This window comes from Chroicocephalus ridibundus, chromosome 1 (genome assembly GCF_963924245.1).
Source record: "Chroicocephalus ridibundus chromosome 1, bChrRid1.1, whole genome shotgun sequence".
Lineage (NCBI taxonomy): Eukaryota > Metazoa > Chordata > Aves > Charadriiformes > Laridae > Chroicocephalus > Chroicocephalus ridibundus.
The window spans coordinates 26084898-26110359 of NC_086284.1; the positions used below are offsets into that span (position 1 = coordinate 26084898).

A 25462-nucleotide genomic window follows, 5' to 3' on the forward strand; every position below is an offset into this window, starting at 1 on the left:
GACTCTACTTTGAAGAGCAAATGGTTCTTTGCAAATGAGAGAGATGAAAGCTACTGACATTGCTCTGCACTCTCGTCCAGAGTCACGAAGCATCGCAGTGAGGTGGGAGTCAGGGCCCAGCTCGAGTGTAGAAAAATGCAAGGGCTGAGTCGGGGAACCAGGTCATTCCCCGACTGCAAGTTCCCCAGTAACAGCCAGTTTGTCGGAAATACTTCCAGCTTGGGACTTCCTGTGCTGTCCGCCCGGTATACACCCAACAAAATACTGAGAGATTCGTCACTGATTTTAGCAAAGCATCATCTGTTTGTTGATGAACAATAAATGTTTCACATCCACAAATTTGCTTTTTTGTCTCCAGTTCAAATGGAAAGATGGGTTTTAGAGCTCTGGTTTGGAATATTCAATAGCTCCCTGAAAATATAATGTGAAGAAACCTGCCTACGTCCACAGCTGGGTCTTTTTTCAGGAACTTCAGGGGCACAGATTACAATGAACATTGTAATCATTCACCTAAAATTGTATCTCAGTAAGAATATTTTAAACAAATTCTAATAAAAATTCCATTTGCACACTCTCTTGGTTGTATCTACCTCTGTAAATAGTACCACCTTTCAGGACTTAAAAGGAACTTCTTTTTCATTAATTGAAGATTTTCCATTTGTCTGTTTTCTTTTTGGGAAGAGATCAGTTCTTTATTTGGGTTTCGTTGGATTTTGAGGCTGTAACATGTATATTTGTCGAGAGCGATTCATATGGTAAGACCATCACTTTTTGAAAGTGATGATCAGTTTGCAGTGCTATGAAGCCCAAATTCACAAGGAGGGAAAATTAGCCTTTATGAGTAATTTGGAGTTCCATAGTTTCTGGGTTTATTGATTTATTGCATAATATCTGTATTAATGATTTTTCTGTAGGTTGGGGAAAGGCCTGCGAAAGATGAATTTTGCCCTCCACCGTATACTCACTACGAGGTCCCACCAAGTTTTTATCGATCTGCCATGATCCTGAAGCCACAGTTAGGACTGGGGGCAGTGTCCAGGTTACCATCTGCAAAAAGCAGGATTCTCATTGCAAGTCAAAGATCCTCAGGTAGCTGTCTCCATCAGCAAGGAGAAATAACGAGTGCTCCCAACCTCTATCATCCTGATGCATCAGGTAAAGTATGAACTTTCTTTCCTTTCCTTTCCTTTAAGTGTACTCACCAATAAGAATATATATATTTTTTTTTCAGACAGAAATATCATAAAATGAGCAATATCTTGACCTGATACTACAAAGCTCCAAGAGTACTCTTTGAGGTGTGTCTTTTTATCCTGAGGCAAGGCTGACTAGGGAGCCTGGGACTTGCACAAAGGTTGTTTAACAGGTCATTGCCACTGAAGGAGAATCAATTTCAGTAATAATTCTCAGTGTGCTCTTTTTTATCTTCCTCCTCCTTGTACATGCCAGAAAAATCCTTGCTTTTGTCCTGCAGAAGATAATGGGACATTTTCTTCCATCATGAAGACCCCGTTGTTCAGTCTGAATATGACATTGCCCACCATGTTGTGTTCTAAAAGCCTGGGCAGTGTTCAGGTGTGCCAGCAGAGATCTTGATACTTGGAAGTCCTGGTATGCACCTCTTGGAGGCAACATTTCTAATGCCTTTTTCTTTCCAGCTGCTGCCCAGCTCAGCATGACCCTGGGCAGAATTACAGGGGAGGGAAAAGCAAGAGCGAAGCTGGAAGGAGAAGTGTACAATACCACAAGACAGAGACAATAATTACTTCTGTAGGACGCTCCTTGATATCCTGGAAAAGCTTGGAGGCTTTAACAATGTACATTTAAACAGCAGCAAGTTCAGTGAAACATAGCAGCTGCTTAACAGCCTACAAGTGTGAAGAGATTTTTAAAACATACTCATAAGGGATAAAGTGAAGAAATAACTTGGGGTCATATGGTTCCTTCTCTTGTCCCAGGATGGGATTCCTTCTGGTAGATGTTTATTTCACCTGTTCATGAAAAACTATTTATAAAAGCCTTTAAGACGAAATCCTGCATTACCTGGTTTCAAGTTAAAAGTTTACCCTAGTGTTTTGCCTAATCCCCTTTGTTGCAATTTACTTCCTTTTTTATCTGGAGTGGATGTGGGGTCTTCTCCTTTTTGCTGGTATTTGAAAATTAGTACTCTCTCTCTCCAGTGTCCGTACTAAGCTGCTTCTCCATACTAAGCTGCAGAAGAAATTTAGAGGTGGAATGGATATGGGTCAGTGTCTTGATTTAAGCTGAGAGAATGGTACCAGCCAGTAACAGTGGCTGCCAGGATTTGGGGCTTATCAGAAAATCAAAGTTCTCTTTAACACAGTGCCTCTTGCCACTATCCTTTACTATTTGACCCTGCACCTGGAGTTTATCTACATTGATGCCATTATCAGAAGCTGACGAAGCTCAGCTGTGTGTGACTTCCAAGACACTCCAAGCTTGCATGCTGGGCAGTAAATACCAGTTCAGCCCTGTGAGTTGACTCCAGTCAGCACTGAACATGGGAATATGGGTGCAGAGAGCAGTTGGATCATATTTTCTATTTCAATGAAACTGGAAGAGGCTGCAAGTTCAGGATATGAGTAGGGTAAGGCGATGTGTAACAGGAGCCAGTCTGGGACATAGATATGAGAGAAATATACAAACAGGACCTATTAACAAATCCACTGTTTTTTCTGATCCTCAGAAATGAACATTGCCTTGATTTTTATTCATCCAGCTTAATTATCCTGCATCATTGATGACGACAGACATGACATTTCCCTAGCCATTTTTTATCCATGTAGGAACTTGTCTTGTATGTATTAATTTACTGTCTTCCTATATTATGTGACATTCTAAATCTAAACAGTATCAGCCTGTCAGTCCTATTTATTGTCTATAATCCTGACTTTAAAAATGCCAGTGAAAGAGAAGTACACATGGGGAGATCGCACTAGATGTTAGTGCGATTCTTATTCCACTAAAGTTCCTATTGCCTAAAGTTTTCCTATTTCTCAAAAGTTGGGGATTTTTGCTCTTACCACTGATTATTTCTTGGACCTTGTCTGCTTTGGAGGTCAAATTTAATTCATCGCTCTCCATAATTTCCTTCCTACAACTGTTATTTTGTTTGCTTCCCTCTAGTCTATTGATACCTTGCTGTTTCAAAGATGCTATTAAAGATAACTCATGGTAGTCCAATAATCTGTCTACCATCTCTTTCAGGATCCCAAAGTGTGTCTCATCTGGTCTCTGGGCTCTGACTGTTTTTATTGATTTTAAATTACCCAAGACTTGTTCTGGAGAGGTTGCTAATGTCTCTAGTTTTTCACTGTCCACCCCAGGACACATTGTTTTCACTTCTGGCATCTTGCCTTCCATTTTCCTTGAGTAATGAAGAACATGTTTAATTTTTCTGCAACATCTTATTCTGTTGCAAGGTATTTCCCACTGCTCTCTGTTGATTCAGTGCCTCCCCTGATTGATCTGTCTTATATTTCTGATACTTTGTTAGTTACTTTACATTCTTTTATTTTTGACATTTTATTTCTCAACTATCCATTCAAGATTGGCTTATAATCATCTCTTCCTTGTACAAAGCCTTTTTCCTTTTATACCTCAAATGACTTGATCTTTCTCTTAGCATCATATAACTTCATAAATCAGCATACCAGCCTTTTAATCTTTAATTATTTCTTTAAAGAAGAATGAATAGCTCATGAAAAGGCTCAAGTGGCAGCAGACAGGACAAGACCGGTATAGGAGTGCCAGGGCAACAGAGACCTGGTTCCTGTGGCCGCATCCATAGCGGTGCACAAACGCAGACCAGAGATGGGTCTCTGGTTGCCGTGGAGGGGCTGGATGGGACAGCGGCCCCTGGCAAGCCAGAGCTGGTGTGAGGGTGACTGGAAGGGCTCAGAGCAGGGCCAGGTACCATCTAGCCAATTGTTTTGAGGTACCCAAAACCATTTTCAGCTTTCTGTCAATCACTTTCCCTTAAGTTGGCAGTTAGTTGTGGTATTAAACTTTAATCTGCATTATTGGTTTTGATGCAATATTTGAGAAAGAGGATTAAACATGGCTTTGATAGAGTCATATTTACAAATACAAGCAAATGAAATGTGTGAGCATATGGTCAGCATCCTGGAAGCGGTGGTGGCGAGCCCCTTGCTCGCGTGTGTTGTGGTGTGTGAGGGCTGGCTGGCTGCAGCAAAAGCAGCTGGGGACCAGGAGGTATTTTTCTCTCAAGGATGCCAGTCCTGCCTTCAAGACTGCTAATCAGCATCTCTTGCAGCTCAATCCTGAGCTTTTAATCCAGTTTCTAATCCTAGCGATTTCAGTCCTACCCTGGGGTGATGGAAGCAGAAGGATCTAGCCAGTCGCCATCCCGTGACAAAGTGTGAGGTACCACGGAGGCTTTTAAACTGAAACCGCCATGGCATAGTATCGAGGACAGCAGCAGTGCCTCATAATGAGGATTTTATTCCCCTTTGCCATGCCGTTCATAGTGTAGCAGTCTGCTTAAGCAGCACTGATAAGCTGAGTGGTTTGGCCTGTGTATAATACTAATACTCACAAAACTGACTCTAAAGTAATTGATAATTAAATCCCTGAACTGCCATGATGGACTGCAAGTACATTAAGTAACATTAAGGGTTTTGTTAGTTTCAATACACGCCGAGTAGAAAGTAAAATAATAACGAATGATCCCACAAGTGTGATCTCCAAATGTGATGCCTAAAATGTGACTGGAGCAGTGATCCTTCTTTGTCTGTAGGACATGGCACACGTGTTGGCGTTGACTGCGAGTTCCTTATTAATCAGTGCTGCCCCTTAGGTGATGCTTTGCCTCTGATGGGTCAGGCAAGCAGCCTGATTGTAAGAAAAAGCATTCTGCACTGTATGTAAGACAGAAAGTAACTGAATCATGATATATTTAAAGGTTCAATAGTGTCTCCGAAAGCTTAATTTGTTTATTTTATGTAAATTGACTCTGCTCTTTCTATGGGAAACTTGTAATTCAAAACAAGCTTTGAAGGGTATTGTGTCTATAACATATAAATTATGAATATGTTTCCCTTGGTTATAAAGACTTCTTGGAGCACACATGTTAGGATTTGCATTAATTAGTTGACTATTTTGATGGGATTAATGTCTGATTTTGAAAAGTGTAACAGAGATCTCATCATTAAAACTTTACTCAATCCTGCTCTTTCACTTCACTTAATTCTACATTTTTCATTAGTATTTATGGTATTTTTTTCTCAAAGAGTGAGTTAATGAAATGTTGGTTCCTTATCACCTCTCTGTGTATTAAATTTGCCAGTCCTGGGGGTCTAGCAGTTCCTCTCATTTCTAAGCAAGTCAACTCTTGTTAAACATACAATTTATATATAAATCAGGGCAGCAAAGTTTCTGATTACTCAGACACACATAGATATATGCATTTATTTGTGTCTTTGCATATGTATAATGTATTTCATCATGAATGCTACAATATGTCTACAGCTGTCTCCTGGAAGGAAAGCTTTGCTTTCACGTTTATTCTCAGAAATACTTAATATTTGAACAAGTAAATGAGATTTGATGATAGAAAAGGGGGTTTGAGGTTACTACCTGAAATGTTGCATTACTGCTACTACAGCTGTGTGCTTATTTTATAGGTTTGCAGCCTGAGGTACTAGGATTTGAGCTGACAAACTTCTTAGTTGTTTAAGGAAAGAGGTGATAAGGGGAGAATTCAGAGAGGAAAATATTCTCTATACTCCACTAATCTGCAGTGTTTTCAGTTGGCACTCTCTGCTTTCTTTAGGAGAGCCATCTGACTGTATTTTGTAAAGAAAAATTAAGTTCTTCAAAGGGAGACACACACTTCATCAGAGTTTTGCTAAGGCCATTGTCACCTTATTCGAGACTTAGCCATATGCCACTTCTCTGCGCCCAACAATTATTGTGTCGTCAAAGGACCAAAATGCATCATATGAGAAGAGTTGTGTAGATGACTTGTACCAAATTGTCAGTTGTAAGAACAGGGTCCGTAACACTAATCTGGGCGCAGCAGCAGGCAAATGCTTCATACCCTGCCTCCTCCCTGGCGAGAGCCAAGCATCGTCTCTTCTGAGCAGCCGGTCCAATAAGCAGCAGCTGGGCAGATGAGATGTGGCTGTGGTGCACAAAGAATTGTTCTTGCAATGGAAGACAGTGGAAATTTTACAGTGGAAACCACAATGATTGTGGCTCAGGCACTGACAATTCCTATGCAGGGATGTTTCTGTGGGATGCTGCTGCTTTGCACATCAGCTACAAAGCAAACACCAATATTTGCAGTTTGAATGAATCATAGGATTATAGAATTGTCTAGGTTGGAAGGGACATTTCAGATCATCAAGTCCAACCATCAACCTAACACTGACAAAAACCACCACTAAACCATATCCCTCAGCGCTACGTCTACCTGTCTTTTAAATACCTCCAGGGATGGCGACTCAAACCGCTTTCCTGGGCAGCCTGTTCCAATGCTTGACAAACCTTTCAGTGTAAAACTTTTCCTAATATCTAATCTAAACTTCCCCTGGTGCAACTTGAGGCTGTTTCCTCTTGTCCTATTGCCTGTTACTTGGGAGAAGAGACCGACCCCCACCTCTCTACAGCCTCCTTTCAGGTAGTTGCAGAGAGCGATAAGGTCTCCCCTCAGCCTCCTTTTCTCCAGGCTGAACAACCCCAGCTCCCTCAGCCGCTCCTCATAAGACTTGTTCTCCAGACCCCTCACCAGCTTTGTTGCCCTTCTCTGGACACACTCCAGCACCTCAATGAAATGCGAGCTGACAAATTCTTGGGGTGGTGAGAACATGCTAGCCAGCCTTGGGTTGCCTGGGAGCTGGGGTGGCACAGAGCAGCTTTTTTGTGCGTTTAAAACAGGAGGAGATGAGCATTTCTTACCGCATGATGGTGCACGGGCTGATCAGAAATTAATTGATTTCAGCAATGATGACAACAGTTTTGCCTTTGGAGCTGGACTGTCCCAGGCTTGATGAGAGACCATCAAGGGAGCTGGGTGCAACGTGCAGTGGGGATGCGTAAGAAGTCTAGCTCTGACTTTTCTTAAGGCTCCCCAGGCATATCTGGTTTGTGTCAATCAGTCGCTAGACTCAAAATGTTTTCATGTTTCTAGATGGGAACAGCTTGAAGTGTCATAGAAAATCGCTTGTGTGCCGTACGGACAACACTACTTAATTCTATAATTAGCTTCAGGCAGTGAGACAACTAGAAAGATTTTTTGCCAATTTTTTAGGTTTATTTTGGCAGATTTTTATTAAAACGAAAGCTTCTCATTAAAATAACTTTTGTTTTGAATTCCCAGACCTTGTTTGCGGGAGTACTTCTATACTTCTAAGAAACAGAAATAAAGAAAGAACATCCACCATAAAACTTGATGATATTTAGAACAGAAAATACGTACAATAGTCTGATGTCTCATGTATTTTAATGAGAAAGAAGACACAAAATGACTTAGATTTAAGGATTTGAATGCATCCCTAATGAGGCTAATGTCCTGCCCCCAGGTCCTCCTGGTAAAAAAAAGCTGGATTACAAAGAAGAGAAGTGAAAAATAATTTAAGGATGATGATGAGTTCAAGATACAAAATACTGTTATTTCAGGGGGAATTTGAAGTGAAGTCATAAACCAAAGCAAGCATGAAAGTGTGAGAAAAAACACTGAATACTGTGCTGGGGTCTCGGAGAATGACTTTGAAGAAAAGGTAGAGATGGCTGAGCGGCAATTTATCACCAAAAACCTTCTCGTTTTAAAGAAATTCTTCTTCAGTGACACCTGTAGTGTGCCACGGACTGCAGGTGCTTGGTCGCACAGCGGTGCAAGGAACAGACAGCCTGGGGAGCCGGTGTGGGCATCCCTGCGGTTGAACTGGGGATATGGGAGTCCCAGGTGAACCTCACCATCCTAGGGCAAGCGCGTTTCAAATGCTTTTTAAATAAAACCATTTCTCATCACTTCCCCCTGACCCCCAGTGGAATATTCCCTATTCTGCTGCAGGAAATCTGTGATATTTATAGCTTTTTCCTGTAAAGTTGAAAGATTTCTCACTCCACCTCAATTTTCAGAGGTTCTCAGGAAGAAGGAATCTTGACTCTTGGCTTGTGTAGTGCAAGCCTGTTGGTGCATTTTTCGGAAACCTGTAAAACCCAGAAGAGACAATCCCGTACCTTCTCCCTGCTGCCACTGACCTGGGCAGGTTCCTTGTTCTTGCAGGCACTTCACACATAATTGCCTCTGCGTCAAATCTGGAGGCTACCTGGGCTTGGCTCCCACCACCAACGTAACACAGGGACTATTTTGTACACTGTGACTGAGTTGTGTGCCTTTTATCACATGCAGTTGCCCCTGTGTAATTAGTCCTTTAGATAAGTGGGGAAGCGGATGTTTGGCCATGCCCAGGCACCAGCAAGCATGTCACTGTGCAGCCAGCTGAGGAAGCAAGATGGTCTGGCCCATCCAAAAATCTGCTGAAGTCTTTGTATCAGCATTGGTAGGGGCATGACAAGTCTGATTGTGGAAGGGAGAGAGCCCAGGATCATCCTTCCGTAGCAAAAGCACAGTCTCACACTGGCATAAGCCAGTTTCAGTCCTGCTTTGCAGCAGTTGTTAATGCAGTAAGATATTAGTCCTCTCAAATAGAGAAATTCTGTCTGAATGATGATTAGCATGTCATTTCTAGCATATGGGACTCTTAAAGCCTTTCACTGGACGCTTTTTCTTGTTCCTACACGAAAATCAGTTAACGTGATTCACACTAATTGTAAGCTGTGTTGATTGCATTGAGGGAAGCATTGAGATCAGGTTCTATCGCACTTTGCTGTGGAGTCATTTAGATGTGACGTGAATGTCCCCGGCAGAGGGAAGAAGTCTCTCTTGATGGTGCTTTGCAGGTAACCATAAACTAGACCACTGGTAATAGACCACTATCAAAGCAATGCTGCACAAGCCTAGAAGTAAACAATGGTGGTGAACGTCACTGCTTATCTGCTCTCCATGCTAATGTGCCTACACTGCTCTTCACCAGCACCTGGAACCCACAGCAACCTCTGAGCCCATCTTCACAAAAGTCAAATGAAAGGTCAGAGTCCAAAATTGTCCCTGTTGGTGGCAAAAAACTGAACGGGGATTTTAGTGGTCTTTTATTACACACTGCAGATATTTGTTATCTTCATTTGGGTTACTCTTCACAGCATGTTCTCCTCTGGGATGGCAAAAGTGCTGCAGTCAGAAATCCATCTCCTTGTGTCTTAATAAAGGCCTAAACTTGCAAAAAGTGGGTGCAAAAAATGCGTTTTTAAGAGTCCACATTATATACCTTATTTTGTTCATTGAGCAAGGAGCATTTTTTTAATGTCTTTTATAGGAATGTGTTTTATAGGATAACAAAACTCCTTTTAGCTTGGTGTTACACATATTTCTATTTCAAAAGAAAAGGCTTAGTTTTGTTGAACAAAGCTTAGTGTTATTATTGTGATGAGGTACACAGCTATCTTTCAAAATCCCCGTAACATTTTTCTGCTCAAAGGAGTTAGTCTTGTTTTCTATAAAGTCTCCTCAAAGTGTAATGCTTCATTAAAATTAATAAGGCTGTGACCTACATAGTTTACAAAAGAATTAAATACTGTAATAATATGAAGACCATATTCTTCTTGTGCAGTTAACTTCTGGTTTTCCTTTATATTGTGAATGTTCACTTCTTCCTTTGAAGTATGTGTCAGGCTAATGCACAAATAGCATTCACCGAATGAGAATCGAAAAAGGGTGACTTTGTGGCCTTTTCTGGCAGAATGTGTTGATAGCTTTAATGTTGACTTGTCTCCTAACCCACTGGTCCTGATGGCTGATTAAAAACTCCAGTATCAGCTTTTGTAGAACTTTGGTTTTGGGGGGGCTTGGGGGAGGGGTGTTTATATTTTTGCTGCTCAGGACTTCACAAGGAACAGGAATCTGATATTGTCAAAAATACAAAGAAAAACTGTCCAAACTTTATGTACAGTTGAGGTCCAGATCCACTTGGTATCCAGACCTTCCAAGCAAAAGGGAACTCTAAGCCTTGGTCCTTCCATGAAGACAGGTTGGACCTGGACCTGTGTTCTGGATTTGCCTAGAAAAGTTCACTTAAGCAAGAACAGCAGAATATGGGTTAGGACACAAGCTGGAGACAGTGACCAGTTAGTAGTTAGCACAGATGGACACGGTAGCTGAACTACGGTTGTTGCCTAACTTCATCCATTACAAGCCTGCTATTGGTAGTCGTCTGAGACGTGGCTGATGTTATTCATGTAGGCTTATGGTTTATAGTGAGGTGAAGTCCATCAATGGAAATGGCTAGTAGGATGTTAGAAGAGTACAACTTTACAGGCATATCCTTGTTCCCAGGCTTGGTGCAAGAAAAGGGCATTTTCTTTTAGCAAAATTTGAAAGAAAGACTTCAAATAATTGTTTTCTTTGATGGAATGCAAAGAAGTCCTGTGTCCTTGAGGAAGATTGTTGGTGTTCTACACTAGCTTCCAAGACTGGGTGCTACGTGTAGCGTGTTTGTCTCTGAGTTTATTTTAATTGGCACATAACAAATGTAAAATTAGAAAGTGATACAGCATAAAAGAAGATAGCATTAAAGAAGACCTTGGCAGACTTGAACTACATTACTTTGCTGAAAGTTTGAGTTATGCCTCATGGGTCCTTGCTGCATTTCACATTTTAAAAATGATTGTGACCTGTAATTGTGGCACAGAACTTCTTTTTAGTGGAGCAAAGAATAAGACATCACTGCAGTTTGAGCAGCTGTTAAAATTTGTATTTAGTCTTTATACTGACTTTATGTGGCTGAGTGGTACAGGTAATGTTCAGCATATCCCAATTTGTCTCGTTTAATAAAAAATTCTTTCTTTTTCCTTCTTCCAGTTGATCTTAAGAAAGGCTCATGTCCAAGTGCTGCAAAGTCAAATCTCCCCAAGCCGTGCCAGTCTGGACTTCGTCCTCCAGGTTATTCACGGTTGCCAGCAGCTAAGCTGGCTGCATTTGGTTTTGTCAGGAGCTCAAGCGTATCCTCTGTCTCCAGCAACCAGTCAAATGACAGTGCTCAGAGTGATCAAAGCAGGACAACCAACCGTAAGTCCAAAACGTGACTTTCTTTCTGGGGGAATATTAAACAGATGTATTCCAGGATTGTCCAGACTGGAGTTTGTGTCTAATTTAGGACTAATGAAATCTGTGCAGCACTCACTAATCTCTTCTGTGCCACTGAGTTGTAGGTTTGGTATCTTGATTTCCCAGTGTAATTTTAAAATATGTTATTAATATTAGATGAATGGGTGCTGAATGTACGTTGCATATAGAAGGGGCTGGTTTCCCTGCTGCAGAGAAAATCACATTAAGAGTGAACCTGAGGCATTTTTGTATTTTGTTTTTACTTAGAACATCCCTTCTTATAAGATGATTTCAGTAAATAATCACAGTAAACTGTGCTTGGTAAGTACATTGCAGTCATGCAGAACAGTTTAGAACAAAGATTTTCTAAAATGAGCAACAGTCTTTCTCATCTGCTTTTCTTCTGCCTCTTAATATGCAGCATAATAAACTTAGTTTAGAAAATTAATCAAGTGATGCCAGTGATATGAAAGGGATCAGAACTGATATCGTAGCTATTGTCTCATCTACCAGACATGGAAGGATCCTGTGGCTGAAATGTCATTTCAAATCCTGTTTTCCGTAACGAGTGTTAATTTTATTAAGTACAAAATAATATCCACTGGATTGTGCAGTCCTTGGGAAGTGTGCGTGTGCCTTGGGCTCAGAGCGGAAAGGGGGATGAGGGATTTTCATGCCCATTTTTTTCTTTGAAGACTGGATTAAGGCTGAACTGTGTCAATATCAAAGCAAGTGGTGTCAGCCCAGGAGGGCTGCAGATGGGGGGGACCAGGTGATATGAAGCACCAGAGGTGCTGCAGGCTCCTAAATCTTTTGGTGTTTGTTATTAATTTAAAATGAATTAAAATAAATACTATTAAAATAGTTAAAAACCATAAGGATTTTCTATTTCCCCTTTTATATGGGGTAATTGAAATGCTGAAGACTTAATGTGTCCAGGGAGTTTTAATTTTTCCAATGTCCCCAAATATACACTTGTATCCTGTTTTACTGTTGGACTGATTGCTCCTTTCTGTTTATTTCCTAATGAACTTTGAGGGTAGTCAACCTTTTTGCTTTGCATTTTTACCCACATTTATGCCTTTGGAAAGCTTCTCCTTTTATCTGGTCTTGCAACGTTTTTGTCTTCGGTTATTCTTAGGGACAGACATATGTGATTTCTGATTAGATCTAAGCTACATCTCTGCAAGAAATGTTGCTTTCTAGGCATTTCAGGTGTGAATCCATAAAAAGTAATATCCGTAGGTATAGCACTATCCTTGAACACAGTGGATGCATACAGGTTCACACAACTGAGAATTCCCTAAAAGGGAAATATCCCAACTGTGGAGTCTGAGTCAATTGATTTCTATTCAAAAACTGTGGAAGAAGCATTAGTAAATTCAGACCCAGGAAGCTACATCTGATTCTTCATTTGTCTTAAAAAAAGTTGATTTCGTTTGTATATTCTGGTGCATTTTTATATTATATTTGTATGTTGACCCCATAAAAACTGAAACCATACTTCAGTTACCAGAAGGGCATGGAAGTACTTCATGCTTAGTTGAAGTTAGTTGAAGACTTACTTCGTTGAAGACAGTGATCCTTTTTAATGTTAGGATTAGGATGTTGTGACCAACTTGTGCATGTTGCAAGAATTTTTCTGATGGCTATGAAAATTACCCAGGGGAAGTGTTCTGCTTGTACAAATTCACGTAGAGATAAGTTCAGTCTGTCACCTGATGAAAAATAGGACCTATCGTTTCTGTTCTTGCCAACAAGTTGGATAGCTCATCTACGAAGTTGTCTCATTTCCCTCCATCTCCACGGGAGAGGAAGAGAACGAGCACCTCCTGATGGTCATCTCTCTGACATGGTTCCTGTGACATGCAAAGCTGTCCAGCCCACAAGTCACAACTGGTTTGGTTTGTCTTTAATTCCAAATGGATAATGCTTCCTCCTGGACCGGGGTGAGCGAGGGAGAAGGGGTGTTGCCAAGGGGACGAGTACACACTGTGTTTAGGGTGTTAGCTCTTGGGTAAGTCGTCACATGAAAAGATACCTAACATCACCCGCTTTCTTTGGACTAAAGGCAACAGAACTCCTGCTCATCATTCCTGATAGGACAGATAGGTAGGGAAAAAAAAATTGTTTCCTTACTGTTGAATTATTCATTTTCATAGAAATGTTATCAGAGTGAAGCTGTATCTTTTTTTTCTATTTATAGTCCATGTGTCAGCAAGAGTTAAATTAGTTGCCCAACACCCAGGGAGCACAAATTAGTTGCTTTCCATTCTACTGCAGCTTATTTAACACAGCTCAGCACCGCACTTCAACACGCACAGAAAATAACCCAGGAGTGGATGTAGGGGAGAAGTATTGGCTCAGGAATCTTAGCATGACGTATTATTTCTTCCTTTCACTGTCCGCTGCAAGAATTATTTTATTGAAATTAAATAAATAGCTGATTCTGTAGTTACCACCTGAGATCATGTCTTTGACTAAATCAGGCTTCCTAGAGGGCAGGGTAAAGTTTTACTGTTAATTTCCTAGCTCAGTAGGGTAGAAAATGCAAAATGATCTAGCCTTAGAAATCTTCAAAGATATATGATAACACAATTTCCTATTTAAGCAGCATCTCTGCATGTCAGGGAGACAGAAGTAATTGAAAACATCTTACAAGTGTGCATATGTTATAAATAAAGGGACTGCCGCTGTTGTAAATGGAGGGGCTCACCTCAAGATCCTATATCTGCTGTAAAAAAAATCGTGCTAAAAAGAAGATGGCTATGGCTGGATGAGAGTAAAACATAGGTTTGTTTTAGGGGCAGAGTGTTTTAGGGGAAATGGTGATTCTTGAAGGGGTCCTAGTATGATACTGTGCTTGCTTGTCTCTCCCCTGCCAGGTATCTTATTGTGTCAGCTCTTTCCAAACCCATGATGGTTACATTTCTTTTCAGAATTCCCAACTAGCATCTTGTTTTGGCATACTAGTACTGGTTAAATGCTGTCTAGATGGAAAAACCCCACTTGTTTAGAGTAAGGAGACGTGATGTTTGTGTCGTGGGGAAGTTTATTAATGGAGCTATGATGCACGAGCTTTGTTCTTCAGCAGATTTCTCCCCTTCCCTTGACCTCTCTGAAAGCAGTGAACATGGATGTGCACAGAGCCTGTGCTACACTCCTCGACTGACTTTCTGGCAATAGCTCACGTATTCTCATTGACTCAATTAAATGGATTTGCAGCGGTGCGACTGTGCTCTTTTCCCGTGGTAGGGACAGGCAGGCTGTGCAGCACTCTCCTGCTTGCCCTCTGGTCTTTCCTGGATTCCCGTCCCTGGGGTGTGGGTATAAGCCAGGATGCTGTTCACCAATAACATGCCAACTTTGACAGCCGTGCCACCAGCTGCTAATCAGGATCAGTCATAACGGCGCTCTGCTCCTATGGGGTCCTGCCCAATTGCGTGCTGGGGCTGGAGGGACAGCTCTGATAGCCAAACCACCCAGCATCTCGCCAGCTTCTGGGGCAGTGAACTGACCTGCATGCCAGGGTCACTGGTCCATTTTGACCTCTTAAAATCTACTTTCTGGTGCTTGCATGTAACTTGTACTTTCCACACAGGGGAGCGAGGGTCATGAAGCTCATTCAGGATGATGATGGCATGCGAGGCAGTTTTCTCCTTGATGAAGGTGCCTCACTTCCTGCCTTTGTGAGGGATGCAATGACAAAAGCCAAATACCACTCCATTTTGAAGCTGGGTCCTAGGATGTGTCAGGGAAGCCCACCACAGCTTGCCACCAGCTGTCCTGCCATGTTCAAAACAAAATGGTTAAAGGGGTACAAGGTGAGCTCTTTGTTCCAAATGGTGAACAAGGGCAGTTCTGTTTGAACAAAACAAGTCAGAGAGGTGGAGGCAGCGAGAACTCGCCATACTGATGGAGGGGGCCCATCCTTTGTTGCTGCTAATGTTCCTCTCTGCTTGGTGAGGAGCGTGCAGCTCTTCCTGCCACTTTCACACCTCTCATCCCATGGCTTTCCACATGGTAAGCTCTGTACCGATATGCAGCAAGGCACAGGTGAGGTCTTCTGCTGGGGCAAAGCCACATGGCCTAACACCACAATATGTGGGACAGCTGGGAAACCCTGGGCTGGGGCTCAGCTCCAGGTCCTGCTATTAGTGCCCCCCCCCAAATTGGTTCCATGCTACAGACAGGTTTTCCAGTAACATTGCTGTTCAAGATTACCTGAAAAGTTCATGTTTATACTCAGCTCTGGCCTTCTACATTTGAGGTTTAAAAAACCATAATCTTCTAAACAATTTTTCTTTATTTTGGCAGAGCTTTTTTGTACGTCAAAAACCTTGTTGAGTTTATTTACACTCCAAATTGGCTAGAATTGAAAACTTTGGATACTTCAGTCTAAGAGGGGCGTTAATGTTCTCTGCTAAATATGAGAAAAACTGAGTGACTACCAAAGTCGTGTTAAGGTTGAAACCAGTATGATGTAGAGTGGAGTGAAACAATTGTGTCACCATAATTAAAAAAAAAAAACCCTAAATAGCTAACTTATAACAAAATAACTAACTTTGCATTATTTTCCTTTGGAATTTTAAATACACTATATTGAAGCCTCTCCTGTGTCTGCCCCAATAAAAATTGCCTAAGAGGTTTTGAATTTGAATTTCACATTGTACGCCAAAGGCCTAAAGTTGTGGGATGCGGTTCCCAATATTATCTTGTGATTCTGCGGTTACAGTAACATGATGCTCAGGATGTAGTTTCTTTTTTACTTGTTTGAGGAGCATAGAGTTCTCTCACTTGCTTGTATCTGCAGTTCTAGTGATTGGCTGAATATTCTGCTCATGTAATTAGTTTTACGTACTTCATCAGAATAGACTCTAACGTGCTGTAAGTACCGCATGAGAAACAGTTCATTAAGCACCGTGAAACGGTTTGATGTGTGGAGGATCGGAAGAAAGATGGATTGTTTAGAATGAGTTGAGGTATGATAACTGCTATGAGTTTAGGAAATGGAAGAATGTAGGTATAATATCAGGAAATACTTTGTAGTCATAAGGTCTACTAGTCTGTTAAATAATCTTCCAACTCAAGTGATGAAATCCCTTTTGCTTAAGATTCTTAAAATAGAATAATAGCATGGTGTTAGAGGCAATTCTTCTCCGGCAAGGTGCTAGACTAAAAGACATAATGCTACTCAATATCTCCCCACAGCTCTGAGTGCTGAAGCAATTTCTTTTCAGATCGAGCAAGAAAATGGTGATGAATATTTCAAAACTTACATTAGTATCTCATGACAGCTATCGTTTTGTTTAAAATTATAGAAATATAAAACTGCTTGTTTTGTGTAAAATCCCACAGTCCCTTCTTCAATGTATAGATTTCATGCTGGGTTTTGACCTTGTGTTGCTTGGCCTTTCTAAATGTTGAATTTCCATTCTAATAAGCAAAGATGTCAAAGTGTCAGATTCAGGTGGGTGGAGAAATGGGGAAATTAAAGTGAGCACAGAAGCCTGGAATAGATGGCTAATTGCCTTCAAAAAAGGTAGAACATTCAAAACTGTGACATGGTAGACAGGTATACCAATTGCTCTTAAAGACGTAAGTAAATACAAAGATTTTCCTATATGAAAATACGTTCCAATCGTACTTCTACGACTGATTTTCTGTTCCTTTTCCTACATGACAAATTCATTTTTTTTCCTTCTGATCTTCTTCTGATATCAATATTTTGATGAAAGAATCACTTTATGCCATCACTTCGCTCTGAATAGGACTAAAATAGAACAGTATCAAATTAGGATTTTCAGCTTTGTGGGGCAAAACATCTGGAAAAGTGCAATATGTCAGCAAGGGCTGAAAAGGCATTTTAGCTGCCTTTCAGACTCTCAACATTTACTTTTCATACTCTAGTTGTTACAGATGGGGAAAAAAAAACCCTTCAAAGAATGACTTGGAGGTGTAGGCACAGCCGTTTCTCTCTGTTTGCAGAGACTGAAACAGCAGCGCTGAAGTGTAAGTTGTCTGTTAATTTCAGTGAGTTTTAGATACGGTGCTTGTGATAGTATTTTAAATGTGATAATATTTTAATAGCTTAGATAATGTTGTCACAGTTTACAGTGTCACCTCTTGCCCTGCCCGTTGGAGCACACAGAAGAGGGAAGCATTGCCACACTGGGAGGGTCTGTACCACTCCCCGCAACGAACAAGTAGAGGCAGGAAGATGAAGCTGGTTTGGAAATGAAGAACTACATTTATATGAAGATGCCAACCTGAAACATTTGGAGGGGCTGCAAATTTACTTAGCTGAACTTTGTCAAGACTGAAAAAAAATCCATGAAACTCTCAATTCTGCAAAGCCCGCTTTTTATGAGCAAAGAACAGTTGAAAGAATTTTGCCAAGCTCTCGTGCCAGCTCAACTTCAGCAGGGTGCTTAATCATCATGTTTGTTATTGTTGTAAAATGCCATATAAAATCTGCATTTTTAGGTGCAAGAAAGCCCGTCTGGGAGATTCTGTGTCTGTGTGCTAAAATTGTCCTGACTCAGACCTGGCAGCTCCAGTTCCAGTTTTTTGGCACTTATTTCTGTCTGGCTTTTCAAAAGTGACTTAAATTATCCGCCTCACTTTCCCATCCGTAAAATAGGGTGGAGGAGTACAAATGTTTGCACAGGTATTGGGTAATGGGGCAACAGGGAAGAAATGGATAGTGACAAATCCTCTTTCCTGGCCCATTTCCACACAGGATTATTTGACTGATTATAAGTGCCTAATTTAGTCACTGTGACTCTTAGTGTTTAATCTGCGGAGGGTAAAAAGCAGTTCAAACCACTCTCACACCAGGCTGCCAGACACCAGTTTTGCTCGAGAAGGTAGTGTGTCGCCCCACGATTAGATTATTCCCATCACTGGCACCCAAACTATCTCTCCCTGTGACTCTATGGGGAGATGTTGATTCAGCGATCACCCTGATGAATGTAGCTTCTGTGGCAGCCTGCTTAGGTACCCCTATACTGGGCTGTTTCATCAGCCTCTTCTTTATTTTGAAGATGTCCTGTGGCTGTTTTCATGCTGCCCTGCTCAATAGGAGCTCATGACTACTTTTTTTATTGCAGTATAATGGGCTTCATTCATTTCTTAGAGGGGTACAAAGAAATCAGCGAAGCCATTTCTGAAATAACTATTTTTTCCCAGTCTTTAAATCACATTTTCTACAGCATCTAGTCTTCAGGGACCCTTCCAATAGGGATGAGAGGGGGACAGGAGTCTGGTCCCCCCTGCGGCCAGGGTTAGAAGAGAGCAGCTGGTGGAGTGTGACTTTCGAAGTCTGGGGAAAAGCCACAGTCAGTCCAGAGCCGGTAACAGGGACAAGCACAGCACACGTCTTTCTGGGGACGCACAGCACTCAGAACAGTAGCACTTAAAATGTCCCTTTTAAAATAAGAAAGCAAGCAGCAGCTGAACATATCTGTCACATCCAAATTAAAACCCCTCTGAAGACCAGAAAACTCACTATAAGTTGTCTCCTTTTCATACTCTAATCTTCCTATTCTATCTGACGAAGGGGGAAATACTCGTTTAGAAGTGAACCCTGTGGGCATTCATCAGAATGGATTAATCTCTTAATTTAGCCCAAAGAAAAATTAAGAAATAAAGCTTTGAAGAAGTGAGAGCTCTTCCATTTCTCTTTTTCTTTATTTTTTTTCTTGTTTAAATTTTTTTTCTTTTTTCTTTTTCCCCTCTCTGTTCTGGACTAATTTGCCTTCTAATGGAATCACAGTTAAAGTCTTCATAGTCTCCCACTAATGAAGTATGACCTTGCAGGACTTCTGAGAAACTTTCCTCTTCGCCATGTCTCTCTCGTGCATTTCATTGCAGTTTATAAATCAATATTTAGAGAAGGTTAATTCTGGCTGTCTACCTATGTGGCTCATCACTGGAGGCAGCTCTCACCTGGGTATTTCACTAACTTCATCCACGGTGTCTGTGCTCTCTGAAATTCAAGCTTGTGGAAATCTAGATGCATTCAAATCCATAAAGATCTACCTCCAAAAAGCAGTGCATATTGTGTCTGGTTCAATTGTGCATTTTGTATTGTCCATGAGGTCGGAGCTGGTGAGCACAGTGAGGGACTCCAGCTTGAAAATCCGTGAGTCAAACAGGTGCCTAATTGAACCAATTGCTGTCAGTGACAAAAATCATTACAAACTCTATGACAATATGCTTTTTTTCCAGAGATAGCTTTTTTTCCCCAAAAAAAGCATTAATTTAAACATAAAAGAAGTTTGATATGGTAGTTATGAGCCAATTCTGAGTCACAGTGAGATGAAGAGATACCTGTGTCACAGTTTTGAATTATGGAAATTTTAAAAGGATTTTTGAAATTATATTGTCCCTTGTGTAATTTCTGCTGAGGGTCAATGAGGCTGTAAGCTTGTTTTCTTAAGCAAGAGGCAAATAACCTTGAGATTCAGTGTTTCTTTGATCTCTTTTAAGAAGGACCAAATTTAAAAAGTGAGTCTGAGATGATCTCATTGCAATCATAGCTGTTGTCAAAGGTGAAATATTATGAATTTGTTATGCACACAGTTCAATCCACTGTGTGCTTTACTAGCAATAAACAGGACCAAAGGTATAGGTACTGTAAATATTACCAGAAAATCGCAGTTAGACCAAAAGGTTTCAGAAAACAGAGCTGGCCTCTTTACAGTACATGAAAAATCAATTAAGAAAATGTTATGCCCTTGCAAAATGAAGTGTGGATAATGAACACAAATAAGTGGAGATTTGAAAAAAACTTGTGTACTTGTCCCTTTTGGGGAGGGAGAGTGACTGATTAGTTTAGGAGAACCGTGGTGGATTAGTGCAGGTATGTATTAGCAGTGGAGCAAAGGAAGACAAACTTCAAAGAAGTTTCTAATCTTTGATCCCATTATGAATCCTGCAGAAGACTTGTGAATTCTAATTTAGTAGCGAGAGAAGTGTTACAGCTAAAAGAGCGTGGTGCTATTTATAGAGGAAAAACTTTTCCCATCTAGAGGTTGGGCTGGAATCTCAGCCGTGACATTTTTTCCATCACACTAATCTAGTCCAAACAGGTTAAAATTGAGGTAATTTATGTAAGTCTTCCAGGTGCTCTTGAGAATATCTGCAATAAAAAGAAGAAACAGCATCTTTTGCAGCTTTCAGTCTCTGAGTTGTGACCCAAGAACTTAAAAATTGCAGCTCAAACAGCCTTCCCTTCCGACTTGCTGCTTGACAGTCTCTAGAGGCCTGGGCAAGATTACATGAGGCAGTAAACAGCTCAAAATGTTGCGGTTCTTTGTCTTGTGACAGGTGTGAGACCACAGACTTTCAATTTGGGATTTCCAAAGTTAATTTAAATACTAGAAGAAAGCTGACTGAGGTCTGAAGTAAGTAAAACCAACACAGGCAGAAAAAAGACAAACTGAGACTCTCCAACCGAGAACACCAAGCTGAATAAAATGTAAACAATCGCACAGTATTTTCCTCCCAGGTGGGAGTTATCACAAACTGTAGGCTGTTGACACACTAGACATCAGCAGTACCACCGTCAGCACTTAGCAAATGTTCAATCCTGTGGACGTGAGCCTGAGAAATGGTAGCGTGCCTCTCATGTGGCAGCTTTAAGGGTACACCTGTGGTGTTGATGTGGTTGGAGGAGAAAGCTGCTGCTGTTCGGGTTGAACTGTGATTTGCAAACAAGCCCTGACTCTCTGTTCCTTGTGGCAAGGAGTCAATTAAGCTCGGCTACATGGCGTAAGTCTTTAATTTATGCTGTTCCCAACTTCATGGACTGCTGATAGGGTTTCGCGCAATTTAAGTTACCGTTGCTATGCCCATAGAGGGCTACACAGTCAGAAATGCAGAAATATAGCATTTAGGATGAGAGAATAAAGTTCTCTGATTCACAGATGTGAACTGGACTTTGCCAGAATAGCCAGCAGTGCTCCCATACAAACCTTGACGTCTGATCGTGCATTGGTGAGGTCCATCGCAGAAAGGGGCACATCTCTTTCTGTGTGCAGATTTACCAAGTGGTCATAAGGCTACTGTGTTATTTTAGCACACACTGTTTGAATTGGGCTATTAGGCGCTGTATGGTGTGTGTTTCTATGTAAAAAGGTAGTTATTGCTGTCCAGAACACAATGGAGATGATGCCTACGCTGGCTGGCTGGTGGGCTGATGCCAGCAGCAACCACCAGCAGCACTAACTCTGCACAGTGGACTTTGGTGACACAAAACGAGCCCAGATCAGTTAGTTCTTGCGTGTCATGAACCTTTCTCCAGCTGAACATGGCATTGGTCTTCTTTTTCTGTTTTCTTCTTTTAAGCAACCTTCTCAAAGAAGACAAATTCCATGATATGGTTGGACTCGATGATCTCAAAGGTCCTTTCCAACCATGAAGATTCTGTGATTCTATGATTCCGTGAAGATTCTATGATATTCCTTAAAAGAAAGAAAATAGCTTCTAATTGGCAAAGAAGAATCGGGGTACACCATTCTATCTCACCACTAAAAGTAGAGAAGGAATACAGTAAACAAAGGAATGGGTTGTTTCCTACCACTGCTTTACATCTCAAAAATAGTGTACATTTCAGGTGCTGTGATAGCTTAATATTTATATTTAGTTAGTGGTTAACTTCCTTAATATCATGCATTACAGATATACTGTCTTCCTGCCAACCATTGCTGGAAAGGTATGTACAATCTCCAGAGAAAACTAAGCAAAACTGAGTAAGGAATGATACGTTTGAGTAAAATGGCATGTCTTGATCAAAATGTCTTATGACCAAGCCTGGACTACTTATGGGAAACCCTTATATTCGCTTCTCCTGCTGCTAGGGATGGATTAGGGTGGGCCAGAGCTCAGTCCGTGCCCTGAAGTGTGTGGTATCGCTTTCTTGGGTTAGATGAAAGAATTAAAAATGCATCACTTTTAACCAGTATTTTTCTCATGAAAAAAGAATATTTGATTTATTTGGCACTTTTTATAAATTCTTCTGCTCAGTTCTTACTGCACAGCATGAGATGGTCTCGGAATTAATATTACTTTTGTAATCTGAGGAAAGGGGATTTCCCAATGAACATTATTACAATACTTTTATTTAAACTGAAGGCCTATTTTTAGATGCTTGGATGTGTCCTAGGATAAAACGTTCCTTCTCTGACATGTTCTAATGTTGACTAAATGTATTATGTACTGCATCTAGGTATCTGAGGAATTTTAATTGTCTCAGAGGTACACAATAGCTTTTTAGAATTAGGATATTTATCACTTGTCACAGCTTGTAAATTTAGATACAGAACAGGCCTGTACACTGTCAAGCTGTGTGGGAAAGTAAGAAGAATAAGAGGTAGCGTCATGGTCTCTGTATGCCTTCCAAACACATTAATAGTTAGTATGTTCTAAAAATGTCTAAGATGTAGTTTAAAAAAGCTTAAACCTGAAAGTAAGATGCACGAAAATGTAAAAGAAAAAAGCTGATGCTAAGAAACTCTCTCTTATGTGCACGAGTCAGTCCCACTCCTTTGGCAAAGGGGTAGTAGTTGCTCTAAGAAATATACTGAATTATGCATGGCTTACCAACGAACCTGCACTGGAGCTCAGTTGTGATGGTGGGAAGCTTTGGGGAATGTGTGCACTGCTGAACTGACATCTACCTGTTGTGCAAATCAAAAGTATCTGCAGATAAAAAATTCAGATTAATTGAACAAGGCCCCCGAGCAGCGCGCTGAGTGATAGAAGCTTACTCTCAGTCACAGTCAGAAGATTAAACTATGGACTGTCAGGCTGAACAATTTGCAGCTAGAACTAATTTGGTATTCCCCACTTTATGGGGGGAATGCCAGCTATCATGTTAAAAAAATTGTTAGAACTAGCCTAAAAGATCAAAGATTGGCGCATTTTAAAACAGACTGGCTTTTTCATGGAGCCCACAGTTTTTTAACCATGTAATTTTTATTTTTATTGGTTTGGATAGATGGCAAACCTTTCCCTAACTGGTGTCTCACCAGCTGTCATAAGCTAGTTTCTGCCCTTGGTGGGGGGCTGTGGGAAGTGCTCTTCCACCACCGCCCGGGCAGAGGTGAAGCAAAGCAGCAAGGTCATGTCCAGCCCTGGCGAGGGGGAGGATGAACCATCGCAGGTCCTTGGCCCTTGGAAGGGCAGTTTCCTCTTACAGCTTAGCGTGAGAGAAGCCATGTGGTAATAGAGCCTCTCGTTTGTAATTATATACTTCTGATTTGGGCAATAGAGATTTAATCACTATCTATGGAAGTGCTGGTTTCTTAACTGCTATTATTGTTTCCTTGTGAGAAATATTTCTGTGTCAGAAGAATGATTAGGAACTAGCTTCACTTCTTAATGCTTCTCATATCCTCATACCTGTCTGCACAGAGCCTCTCCTTCATCCACGTTTTCTCTGTGATCATCAACAGTCATCCTCTGATCTCTGCAGTCATCCATTTATGACTTCTCCCCTTCCCGTATGGCCACATATCTGGAGTAATCATCCTGCTAAAATACGCTATGTTTCCCATTTTAACAGTTTTAAAAACGTGGTCATTCAATTAGTGCTTCGTTCCAAAATGCCTGTGCACTATCTGTTTCGTTGGTTTGTCTCATGCCTTTAGACAAGGGAGTCCCTGCCTTATTGGTGCTGTCCCACGCTCCGGGTGGTGCACGTGCTTTGGAAGACTGGCACTGAATAAGAATTGTGATAACGTTTGCCTCCACTACAGCAGGCACAAAGCTTCACCCTGCTCATTTGCAGTTTGTAATTAACTAGTGAAATGTATATGTAATTAGCTTTGATAATGCCTCCAGGAAACGCCTGCGTGCTTGCTTGAAACTTTACCTCATTGTAAAGGTATTTTAGGGGGAAGTTTTGGGGGGAAGTAAGCTCCACTGAAGTTTTTAAATGTTTTCCTCCAGGTGGATTGTAAAGATATCAGTTCTTTCTCCATACTCTGCCTTCTGAACATTTTGCAGCTTCTGTCTCCATCGCAAGGTCCTCCCACTGCTTGAAATGATGCCCTGGTTCACCTTGGAGCCAGGCTAGGTGTGCTGGCATCTCGCGCTGACTGAACGAACTGATTGCGGTGGATAACTTACTTGCTCAATCAGATTAGCCCCACGGTCTCTGAGCGTGCACAAATTCTGCCCGTGGCTAACAAGCCGCTGATGCCACTGATGTGCTTCCTCTGCCTGTGACTGGGGGGGGGCGAGGAGCCGCGCTCGCCAGCTGCTGGTATCTTCTGTCGTTTCCTCAGAAGCAGCACTCTGGAATCGGGGGTCTCACTGCAAACAAGAGCGCAGTGAACCAAACGCTCTCAACTTTCTTGATCCCCGTCCTTGGCTTGGTATTGGACCTGATAATATTAATACAAACGTGCCTCGAGAGTGAGAGCTGAGATGTAGAACCATAGAGCAGTAAAACAAACCCCTGAAAGCCAGGCTGGTACAGCACTTAGCGTGTTTTATGTCCTGCGGTATGTACTGTATATTCCTGCCTATCAGGTTATATGTTATTTACAGCATTTTGGTTATGCTTGGAATAAATGTATTTAAACTAAATTTCTCTTTAGTATTACTGGCTTTCAGACCTGGAGATAAATAAACCACAATTGACATTGGACTTTTGTTGCTCAGCAATCTAAATTCTGCTTAGCACATTTCAAATTATTCAAGTCTGGCAAATTTTAGCAAAGATACGGTAACAAATCACCTTCTATAAGTTACAGCTCATCTGATAAGGGCTGGGGGGCTTTAAGTTTCACACTTGCCTTCTACCTTTGCAGTATTGTGCTGGAGATCAAGCAATTTTTCTGGTATTGATTCAAAGGAAATGGACAAAAGGGTATAAAAAGTTTCGGAGCAATCTGTGGGCACCGAGAGGTGGAAAGGGATTGTTCTTGTTCTGTCTCAAACCAGGACACTGGTGGTGGCTCTGACACCACCCTGCATCAGGAGTCCTAAGCTGGTCGTGGTGGTTTGCAGCACAGGGTTTCAAGGCAAACTCTCCAAGATCTCAGAGTGGTGCACGTGAACTAAACAGTAAAATACAGGGAGTAATTCAGGGCTTAAGGACCGTTTGCACTCATATTAACATGAATAATTTCTTTAATTGGCTTCATGGGGACTACTCAGTGCCACATACCTTAGAAGGAGAGGTCTCCAGTACACCGTGCTGCAGCACCAGCTGGGAGTCCGTATTATTCAGGGGACTTG

General features: G+C 41.3%; 1 protein-coding gene across 9 annotated transcripts in view; it reads left to right on the forward strand.

Annotated features, from left to right (window-relative positions):
• Window positions 1-25462, forward strand: part of MTUS2 (microtubule associated scaffold protein 2) — a 322372-nt gene that overhangs the window by 125428 nt on the left and 171482 nt on the right. For all 9 annotated transcript variants that reach the window (XM_063332005.1, XM_063332046.1, XM_063332065.1 and 6 more), the window contains 2 exons: window positions 915-1155; window positions 10964-11170. In XM_063332005.1, the coding sequence (XP_063188075.1) occupies window positions 915-1155; window positions 10964-11170 (448 nt within the window). The remainder of the gene's footprint in view (window positions 1-914; window positions 1156-10963; window positions 11171-25462) is intronic.